This window comes from Gambusia affinis, linkage group LG10 (assembly GCF_019740435.1).
Source record: "Gambusia affinis linkage group LG10, SWU_Gaff_1.0, whole genome shotgun sequence".
In the NCBI taxonomy this organism is placed as follows: domain Eukaryota; kingdom Metazoa; phylum Chordata; class Actinopteri; order Cyprinodontiformes; family Poeciliidae; genus Gambusia; species Gambusia affinis.
The window spans coordinates 27,418,244-27,429,051 of NC_057877.1; the positions used below are offsets into that span (position 1 = coordinate 27,418,244).

Here is a 10,808-nt window from a genome sequence, read left to right on the forward strand (position 1 = left end):
TTAAGTTTGAAAGTTAAACATTTTCTAGAACAAAAATCTCAGAAATGTTCATGTTTCTTCTTAAAATGTTTTGATATTAATAAAAAAAATAATGTTTCAAGTGTAAAACTTTTGACTTTTCAGAGAAATTTCCATGTTTTTTTTTTTCATTTTAGAAATCTTCTGAGATTAATCTCAAAATTTCAGATTTTTTTCCCCCCAAGAACATTTTTTACCTGAAATTTCCAAGTTTTTTTCTAGAAATCTTCTGAGATTAATCTCAAAATTTGAGTTTTTTGGCAGAAATGTTTTCCTCTTGTCATGTTTTCTGCCTACAGCGTTGTAATAATACGGCGTTGTAATAATACGACGTTGTAATAATACGACGTTGTAATAATACGACGTTGTAATAATACGGCGTTGTAATAATACGACGTTGTAATAATACGACGTTGTAATAATACGACGTTGTAATAATACGACGTTGTAATAATACGGCGTTGTAATAATACGCCGTTGTAATAATACGCCGTTGTAATAATACGACGTTGTAATAATACGACGTTGTAATAATACGACGTTGTAATAATACGGCGTTGTAATAATACGCCGTTGTAATAATACGACGTTGTAATAATACGACGTTGTAATAATACGACGTTGTAATAATACGGCGTTGTAATAATACGACGTTGTAATAATACGACGTTGTAATAATACGACGTTGTAATAATACGGCGTTGTAATAATACGCCGTTGTACTGTCACGATTTCCTCTTTCACTGTGCAAAACTACAAAATGAGAGCTAAGAAAACAGCTCATAAATAATTCGTTTCTGTTGACCAGGTCCAGTGAGATCCCGCAGGAGACGAGATCTGCAACCCGATCAACTCGACAGCGATGAAGAAGAAAGTTAGTGACTTATCGATTATTTACTTAATCTATAGTTGATGATTTTATCCATTAACTTTACAGTAAGCAGCCATTTTCTTGAATCTTCAGTTCTCTCTTGTATCAAAATGGTTGACTGTTTTTCCATAACATAGAGGACAAAATTATTATAAATTAAATTTTATTTTGTGTCACTTATGTTAAATACTGACTGAATAAACTTTTTGTTTACATTTTTGAATTTGGACATATATTTAAAATATATTATCTAAGATGAATAATAAGAGACAAATACTTTGTGTTGCACTTTACATTTTCCTTTGTAAGAAAATAATATTGGTAATAATTTTACCGATTACAAATTAAAATCATCCATCTGCATCTGTGGGCCAAATTTCTGTCATTTTTTTATTGTAATTGTGGACGCACAAAATCAATGAAAGGGGCACAAATGGCCCGCGGGCCGCACTTTGATTATCCCTAGATTAAGTGGACGTTATTAGTTAATCGATTGGAACTAATTTTAATCTAATAAACAGAGATTCCAAAAAAAACTGTACTCAAGTAAAAGTAGCATTACTTCAATATATTTTTACTCAAGTAAAAGTAAAAAGTACCCATCAATAAAGTAAAAACATATTTGGTAAAAAAGTCTACTGAATAACTGATCAAGTAATCAATCATTTAGTATTTAAAAGCATAACCGAAATATAAAGTAGAAATTTTGACATTTTAAGGACCAAAATGACAATAATTCAAATAAGCAGCAAAATATAAAGAAAATGTTTCCAAATCAGTTTCTGTCAATAAAAAACTTATGAAACTAACAAAAGTTGCAGTTTGTTTCTGGTGAATTTCTGGTTCAAACATCTTTGTTTTTCATTCAGTGGGTAGAAAAAACTGAAATTTTACTCAAGTAAGAGGAGAAATACTTCATGATAACATTATGCAAGTAAAAGTAAAAATACTCCTAAAAGCACATTTTTTTCAAAACGTTACTAGTTTCTACCCAACTCTGCTGAAACACCATTAATCGATGATTAATCTCTATAAGTGGACGGTCGTTACTAACTTTACGCTCTTTCAGGTCTGGAAACCCCAGAGATTTTGGCTGTGACGGCGAGCGGCGGCTCCCTGTATGTGAAGTGGAAGATGGTGGGCGGAGCCACCGAATACGAGCTCGTCATCGAAGAGGAGCAAAACGCGGAGCAGACGACTCCGCCGCCGAGAGTGAGAAACGTTGGCGGGGATTTTTACACAGAGACTGGCCTCAAACCCACGACCAGCTACTGCGTCAGAGTGGCGGCAAAGGACGGCCTCAACCGGAGCAACTTCTCCTGGCCGACCTGCAGGAAAACCGGCGCCTCGTAAAGAAACCAATTACTGTAGAGACTGGATGAAAGAGAGGTTTATCTGGGGTAAAAATGGTTTTTCCACTACGTAGCATCCATCACAGATTTTCTTTTCTGGTTTGTTCTCAAAGAACCTTAGGAAGATAACTGATTGCTTTAATAATCTAAACATGTAGCCATTCATAGCTGTCTAAAAGTGTTGCTGAAGCCATATTTATCAGAAGAATTGTTTATTTTTAAGATAGGTTAATACTTTTTTTTTTTTGGATGATTGTTAACGCTTAAAAACTCAGTAAACCTGATAATTTATCAAGAAATATCCTTTAAATGTATATTTTCTTGGTGACTTAACTGCTCAGATGATGAAATAAAAAGAAATCTATGACATATCGAAGCAAATTTGTGAAATTATTTTGTTGTACAGCGTTCCAAGAAAAACCGTTACAAAGCTGACAATGAATACAAAGTAATAGAAGCGACAATTTGGTCCAAACAGAGACCCGAGTTCAACTAAACAGAGTCGACGTGGGATTATATGAAGACAGAAAAACACAAAGAAACCACCAACAATCTCGGCAAATCACCCTGGCAAATGGGCTTTGCAAAACAAATTAATTACATTTTCTTCACAAAATCATTCCTGTACTATGACATTCTGAGTTCCTTTCAGAAAGAGCTGACACTGATAGAGGTTCTGTCACTTTAAATCCAAATGAGCTGCCGCTGGCCACGCCCACCATCTCAACGGTTACACTCGGCATCTGCAAACAGATGAGCGATTATACCAACCGTACATTTTGAAAAAGCTAAAGTAGAGCGTCCAGAAGGGCCAACAAGAATGCAGCAAGTGGATCCTGGACAGTAAGTTAACAGTAAGACGCTTCTTTTTTTTCCCCGCCAGCCATTTTACAGCGCAAACAGCGGTAAAACCAGCTGACCAAACAGTGCTGGAGCTTAGCTTGGGTTGCTAGGTGACGGGCTGGGCTGGGCTTGGGTTGCTAGGTAACGGCTCGGGCTTCTCCGAAACCCAAATGGAAGTACAAAACGTGAATTTTACATAATACCTCCCCTTTAATATATGATAATAATTACTTTTTACACAAAGAACACAACATACAGCATTTTTTCTTACTTTAATAAACATTTACACGGTATTGTATTTAGATATTTAATATAGAAAATAGATAGAAACCAAAGATAGTTAATCTTTGGTTTAAATATAAACAAAGATTATATTTGACTCTATAATGAAGTTGCAGTTTCCTAAAGCTGGAACACAAAACACACTATAATATTTTTATTTTACATTTTATTGGTATTAAAACGATAATATGTATTTTTTTAGAACCATAGTCCCATTTTATAGCACTGAATGTCTGCCATTGGAGATTCATTCAAACATGCATGAAAGAATCAAAGCAACACTACAGGTACTGTATGTTATTGATTAGAGTTGCATTCTTCAGCACACAGTAGAAAAGCGTGAGCCGTTGCACTGATTCGAACCCCCGATATGTTTTCATTCAGGAAATAAACTGCCTGATCACCCAGAAACTCCTTGTCTTCATTAAAAATATCTACACAACGCAGAGTCAAGGGATTACTTGGGCCGGCCTGGTACAGTGGAGTGAAGCAGAACCCGGTTACCCTTTCGGCATATTTTTACCCAAGTAAACATAAAAAGTAGCCGTCCAAGAAATTATTCAAGTAAGAATAAAAAAGTATTTGGTAAAATGTACTGTGTAAGTAATCAAATTACAGTTATTTCATGTTTGAAAATGACATAATCAGACGGAGATTTTGGTATTTTAAGGACGAAAAAGACAATGATTCATATAAACAATAAGAAATAACAAAATCAGGCAAAAGAAAAAATCCCAAATCAGTTTCTTTCAATAAAACAAATTATAACACTTTAACAAAAACTGCAGGTGTGTGTCTGTGTCTGGTGAATATCTGGTTAAAACATGTTAATTTTTCAATCAGTAGATAGAAAATCCATAAATGTTACTCAAGTAAGAGCAGAGATACGTCATAATAAAGTTACTTTTACTTGAGTTGTAGTAAAAAGACTCATAAAAATAATTTTTTTAAAAACATTACTCAGGTAAATGTAACTAGTTACTGCCCATCTCTGTCTAAATGATCAGAGGAGTCATTCCTGACTGATGTGTCGTTCACTACAGATTTGATTCTTTTGAACGGCTCTTTGCCGTGAACTAGTCTGTTGGTGAGAACTGTTCTTTGGTTTTGACGACTTTGCTTGCTTATAATGCTCTGCTCACATGTTGACAGCTGTTGTTATTTTTATTTATTTAAACATAATTTAATCAGAAAATAAATGCGACTAATAAAAATGTGTGGATATGTTTTATATTTAATGATGCAGAAGATTTTTATTTCTGCCAAAGTAACTGAAATAAATAAATATATATGTATATTTTTTTTACTTATGGTTCTAAATTACAAATAGTCCTAAAATGTTATGAATCCACATTGCACAATAAGGCTCAACAGAAAGTAAGCTTGTCAAAATAAAAGGGAACACATAGTCCAAAGTTTGAATCCATCATTGGGGTCTTCGGGCTGCACTTTGTCTGACCCCTCACCTGGGACCTGTCTGCCTTGGGTGACCCTACCAGGGGCATGAAGCCCCGGACAGCATAGCTCCCTATTTTCGCTTAATTTTCCGAACTGTACCGGTTCTGAAATCAGCAGTAAAAACTCCTCAGCGCGTCACTGTGGAAACTGGTCCCACGTGTTATCATTTGCTTTCTTATAAAGATTAAATCACTGCAGGTACATCAGACGGCTTGTCGGGTTATAAATCAATGAACGGAGCCAAAATATGTTTTACCTTTACTTTAATTATGAACGGACACAAAAAACATTCAGTGGCTCTTATTAAAATGACATTTTCCAAACGATAACAGTTGGGACCAGTTTCCACAGTGACGCCCTGTGGAGTTTTTACAGCTGATTCCTGAATCTTGCATCAGACTGCAGTTTATTAAGGCGAGTCCACAGAGGGACGGACTCATATGGACCAGGAAGCTGATGGAGACACGGTAAACAGCTGACATGTAAACTGAGTCAATTTTTAAACATTGTGGCCATTTTTAATTCTTTTGTTGAAGGTAGTTTTTTAAAAAAAAGCACTTTTTAAGCTGCTTCGCTGTTATTTCGAGCAGCGGCTAAATAATTTTGCGTCTCTGGACTTCATGAATACGGACTTGGAGGAGCAGGAAGACGAGCTGCTCGCCCTGCAGAGCATATTTGGTTTGGAAGAGTTCCTCCGAAATGAGTCGAAGTCTGCCGGAGAATTCCGAGTTTCCGTGGAGCTGCCAGCGGGATTCACTGTACTCCTAAAACACGGTACAGTTCAGAAAACTGAGCTAAATGGGGCAGAAATGCGATGGTGTGTGGAGCTGCGCTTCTACACTGGCTTTTACGGTAGCAGTTTAACTCCGTGGTGCGTTAGAGTTAGTTAGTACAAAAGAATATCTGTAATAAAAACCTCAACAAAATATATTTATGTCACTATCAAGAAGTCCTTGACCACTTTTGAGACAGTTAAGATAAAACGGGCCCAAAGTCCAATAATTTGCTTGCTTCAACATTACCTTTTTTTCTCTTTTTTGTCAGAAAAAGAATTAAAACATTTCTAATATCTTTGTGGAAGCATAAATACTAAATCAAACAAGACTCGTAACATAATAGGCAACTATTAGTGTCATTAACTTGTTTTTTCTTCCGACTAGGTGGAACAATAAGGCAATATGACGTCTCTTTCCTTCCACCCCTGCTTCTGACCTTTGAACTTCCTGGAGATTACCCGTCCTCCGCCCCTCCCTCCTTCACTCTCACCTGCAGCTGGTTGACTCACCCACAGGTAATAAATAAATGACAGTGGTGGAAAAACGTCTGAAACATTGTACTGGGGATCAGTCACACAATAAATAAATAAATAAAAGTTATGTACTATAAGTAACTATAGTGAGGGGCGCTGTGCTACAGGGGCGCCAAAAACGAGGGCGTGAAATTTATTCCTAGTCAGCATTTTCTTCGTCCAGCCAAAGTCCACATTGAAAGGAAACCTACAAGACCAGAGGAAAGCATCTGCAAACTCCAAGGAAATTACTACAACAGTGGATTAGGGTTGTTGTTGTTGTTTATTTAAAATAAATTAAAATAAAAATAGTAAAGTAAATATCGAGGAAAAAACATGGATATTTTGACAAATTTGGAATTTTTGAGACTCAGTTCCTACTACAAACAACTTAGAAAATTTGTTTCAAAAGTCAAAGATAATTAAAATTTAATCATGTTTTTAAATTTTGAGATTAGTCTCAAAATTTCTGAGTTGTTTCGAGCAAATACTTGAAATGTCAAACTTCTGAGAAAATTTCTGAGATGAATCTAAAAAAAATTGACGGAAGAGTTTTTTGGCAGAAATGTATTCCCTTCTTTTCTATGTATAATGGCCTTAATACGCCGTCGTAAAACTCCAAACCATGGATTAAACATATTTTTTGTTTCTCTGTCTCAGCTAACGTCCCTGAGTGATCAGCTCACAGATCTCTACCAGGCCACTGGGGGCGCTGTGGTGCTCTTCTCCTGGATCCAGTTTCTGAGAGAGGAAGCCCTGAAGCAGCTGGACATCCACAATCTGCTGGAGCTTCCTTCTGACCAGAACCATTCTTCCTCAGCTGCAGACAGTTCTGAACTTCCTGTGTCTGTTCCGGGCGGACAGGAAGTCGTCCCTCCAAACGAAGACCAAAGAGACTCTGGTCTCTCTTTGACTGCGTCTCAGATTCTCCTGTCCCAGATTTTGATCCATGATGCAGAGCAGAAACAAAAGGTGTTTGACGCCACGCCGTTTGACTGCGGTGTGTGTTTCTCGAGCCGGTTCGGGTCCGAATGTGTGCAGCTGTATGAGTGCAGCCACATCTTCTGCCGGACCTGTCTCGACGAGTTCTGGAAAGCCCAGATTACGGAAGGGAACGTCCGCGGCGTTACCTGTCCTCAGGTAGACTGCTCTGCCACATCAACACCTGCACAGGTACGCCGCATTTTGAGACGCCCTGATAAAATCAATTAAATAAATGCTACAGTTAGTGGAAGCTATTGCTAAAGCGCTAACCATGAACATTAGCTCCACTAACATGGTATACCAAGATGATACCTAGTGGAAGGTAACGCTACAGCGCTAATTTCAACAATGTACAACACAATATATCGCCCTCAACGACCAAATATAGCCAATCAGAGCCAGGAGGCGGGTCTTGGCGGGGTTAGCCATCCAATGTACTTACTGCTAAATGTGCTAATTGTTTAGAAACAACTTACTGTTAGAGGAAACCATTTATTGGCCATCATCAGTGGCTATCCTAACATTAGCTGCACTAACGCTAATGTTAGTGGAGCTAACAGTGGTGTTAGCTCCACTAAGCTCCACCATTCACAACGTGCTATGCTAGCTGCCTGAGCAAAGCCGCAACATTTTGTGATTGGCAGCACTAAGACCCGCCTCCTCGCTCTGATTGGTTGTTTCTAGTTAGCATTGGGAGACGGTAGAGGAGCTAAACTTTTATCACACCAAACTGTCACAACAGTGATAGTTTCAGCTAATATGTAAAATATAGATGTAGCAGAAAATTAATGCAACAATGTAGAAAGTATTCATTATTTTTAAAAAACATTTTAATAGCTATAATGAGTCATAAATTTACAGTATTTTTCTTCCTTTTTGTTTATTTTGGTGAAAATAATTACATAAATCTCATACATGTATAGAGTTTTATCCTCTTTTTCCCTTCTGTGTGTCTCTACTGCCTCCTACAGGTGAAAAGTCTTGTAGGAGAGAAGCTCTTTCACAGATATGACCGTCTTCTGCTACAGTCTACCTTGGACATTATGCCTGGTATGCCTATCTATAATGGAGACCTATTATGCAAAACACACATTTTGGACATTTTTGTGCTTCCATTTAGGTCTGAACTGCTTCTGCAAACAACCTGAATGTTTAAGAACAAAACAGACAGAAGTTTTCTGACAATGAGTTCATGTTTTTGATGTCTGGAAAATGAGCCGTTTCTAAAACCTTCTGAATGTATCGTCACAAATTAGCAGGCACATATTCCACCCATCTTACCTAGCAACCACGAAGTTCCACCTGTTACCTAGCAACCCGAGCTGAGCTCCAGTACGTTTGGTCAGCTGGTTTTACTGCTGTATGCGTTGCACAATGGCTGCTGGAAAACACAAGAGTTTTTTTGTTGACTTAAAATCCAGAAACCTCTTGCTGCATTATTGTTGGTTGTGAAGGAGGTTTCACTTCTGCTTTTCAAAGATGTACGGTTGTATAATGGTGCATCTGCTTTTACATGCGAGTATAAACGTTGAGTCATTGTGCAAAAAAAGTTTATGAACATGTTTTGTATAAGCTATTCTAATGTTTTCTATTCAAGGAAACGCTAGAGCTCACTCAGATACATTTCAAGGTTAAAGGAAAACTACACATCCTCATCTCTCATTTTTTATTTTTCCTTTTTAGACATCACATATTGTCCTCGGCTTACTTGCGGTTCTGCTGTGATCTTGGAGAAGTCCAGCCCTGCAGCGATGTGCTCCGTCTGCAGCTTTGCTTTCTGTGTAGACTGCAAAAGAACGTACCATGGAACAAGCAAGTGCTACGAAGAACCTGACTTATCCACAGAGAAGAGTGAAGAACAGCTGATAGTGTTGTGGAAAAAAACTATTTCCAAGCATTGTTCAGGTGAAATCACTCAATCAGGTTTATTCATGAATTGTGCACAAAGAGAGCTCATAGGACAATCAATTATGAAGCAAGTGTTCATAATCGATCCAGCCTTCTACATGTAAGCCAAATAGTTAAAACTTGGTGGGAATATACAGGAACTTAGAATAAACATATAGCAATACAACTAGCAGGTGTGACCTTATTGTAATTTTTCCACATCAATAGCTTCACCAAAGACAGAAGGTACATTCTTTCTGTTAAAAAAAAACAGTGTATCTCGAAAACCTTATGATTTGTTTGAACTTGTTTGAAGAAAGATCAATTTAAGTTTCTCCAAACAGCAGTGAATGTGCAGGTTGTGTTTCAAGATATATTTTATTTTTACTTTTATTTTTTCCAGAGGGGATCCAGGCGGTTATGAAGGATTATGCTAAAGGCAGCAAGCAGAGGCGTCACATCCTGGAAAACAAATATGGCCGTAAATTTTTTGTTTACACCTTTGAAAAGCAAATTAGCGAAAAATGGATAACCACCAACACCAAACCCTGCCCTCACTGCTTCTCCCCAATACAGGTATGTTTTGTTTTTAACAGCTTTAGATTCTCATTGTTTCAGACAATCTGGTTCTTTTCTTCACATTATGTTGTTGTTTGTTTGTGTTGCAGAAAGATGGCGGATGCACCCACATGTTTTGCACTTATTGTAAACGGGATTTTACGTGGCAGTGACTCTGTAGACTGGACTCTTTAGAACAGACTTTCTCAAACTTTGAACCGCGGCCGCCCCCTAGCGGCCCCCCAGGGACTGCACGTAAATAACCGTTTCGTTGCCGTGACGTCACCTCGAAGTTCGACGCTACAGCTAGCTTAGCAAAGGATTGTGTTTAAAAATAGTAATTGATCAAATCAAACAGGTGGAAAGAAAACAACACCAGGAATACTTGTATGCAGAGGTGGGCAGAGTACTAAAAAACTACTGAAGCAAGAGTAGTTCTACTTCCACATATTTTTATTCAAGTAAACATAAAAAGTAGCCGTTCAAGAAATTATTCAAGTAAGAATAAAAAAGTATTTGGTAAAAAGTACTGAGGAAATAATCAAATTACCGTTATTTCATCTTTGAAAATGACATAATCAGACAGAGATTTTGGTATTTTAAGGACGAAAAAGACAATAATTCATATAAGTAACAAGAAATAAAATCAGGCAACAGAAAAATTTTTCCAAATCAGTTTCTTTCAATAAAAAAAAATTAAATTTTTTTAACAAAAGCTGCCGGTGTGTCTGTGTCTGGTGAATGTTTGATTAAAACATGTTTATTTTTCATTCAGTAGGTAGAAAATCCATAAATTTTACTCAAGCAAGAGCAGAGATACTGATTAATAAAGTTACTTTTACTTCAGTAGAAGTTAAAAGACTCCTAAAAGTAATAAACCAAAAAAGATTACTCAGGTAAAAGTATCTAGTTACTCCCCCGCTCTGTCTGTGTGGTTCAGTATAGATTTGATTCTTTTGAACGGCTCTTTGCCGTTCAGTTTGTTGGTGAGAACTCTTCTTGGTTTTTTACGACTTTGCTTGATTATAATGCTCCACTCGCATATTAACAGCTATTGTTATTTTTATTTAATTAAAAATAATTTAATCAGAAAATGAATGCAGCTAATAAAAATGTGTGGATATGTTTTATATTTAATGGTGCAGAAGAGGATTTTTATTTCTGCCAAAGTAACTGAAGTATTTTTTTATTATAATAATTATAATTTATTATATTTATGGCTCTAAATTACAAATAGTCCTAAAATGTTATTAATGCACATTGCACA

The 10,808-nt window shown here is 36.8% G+C and overlaps 2 protein-coding genes across 4 annotated transcripts in view; both read left to right on the top strand.

The window, feature by feature from the left end:
* The window catches only part of LOC122838567, a 58,519-nt gene extending 55,923 nt beyond the window's left edge, over nt 1-2,596 (top strand). The window contains exons 59-60 of the mRNA XM_044129307.1: nt 827-892; nt 1,959-2,596. Coding sequence (XP_043985242.1) covers nt 827-892; nt 1,959-2,242 — 350 coding nt within the window. The 3' untranslated portion in view covers nt 2,243-2,596. The remainder of the gene's footprint in view (nt 1-826; nt 893-1,958) is intronic.
* A 1,012-nt stretch (nt 2,597-3,608) lies between these two features.
* On the top strand, nt 3,609-10,652 carry LOC122838568 (E3 ubiquitin-protein ligase RNF14-like). Of its 3 annotated transcripts, none has more exons than XM_044129309.1 (8): nt 3,609-3,653; nt 3,751-3,865; nt 5,985-6,115; nt 6,773-7,285; nt 8,068-8,146; nt 8,780-9,001; nt 9,387-9,559; nt 9,652-10,652. In XM_044129309.1, exons 1-8 carry the CDS (start codon nt 3,624-3,626, stop codon nt 9,712-9,714), a joined length of 1,326 nt encoding a protein of 441 aa, XP_043985244.1. In that variant the 5' UTR covers nt 3,609-3,623; the 3' UTR covers nt 9,715-10,652. The 3 variants fall into 3 exon arrangements, with proteins under 3 accessions (XP_043985244.1, XP_043985243.1, XP_043985245.1); XM_044129308.1 differs by lacking the exons at nt 3,609-3,653; nt 3,751-3,865 and adding exons at nt 5,229-5,291; nt 5,469-5,598; XM_044129310.1 differs by lacking the exons at nt 3,609-3,653; nt 3,751-3,865 and adding an exon at nt 5,608-5,641 and having other exon boundaries at nt 9,652-10,651.
* The last annotated feature ends 156 nt before the right edge of the window (nt 10,653-10,808 follow it).

What these genes read in the sequence shown, in the direction of transcription:
- LOC122838568 (XM_044129308.1), top strand. Translation starts at nt 5,265, where the DNA reads ATGGACCAGGAAGCTGATGGAGACACG. An exon ending in CACTGTACTCCTAAAACACG is followed by an intron (nt 5,599 to 5,984) that starts GTACAGTTCAGA and finishes TCTTCCGACTAG; the next exon opens with GTGGAACAATAAGGCAATAT. An exon ending in ACTGCTTCTCCCCAATACAG is followed by an intron (nt 9,560 to 9,651) that starts GTATGTTTTGTT and finishes TTTGTGTTGCAG; the next exon opens with AAAGATGGCGGATGCACCCA.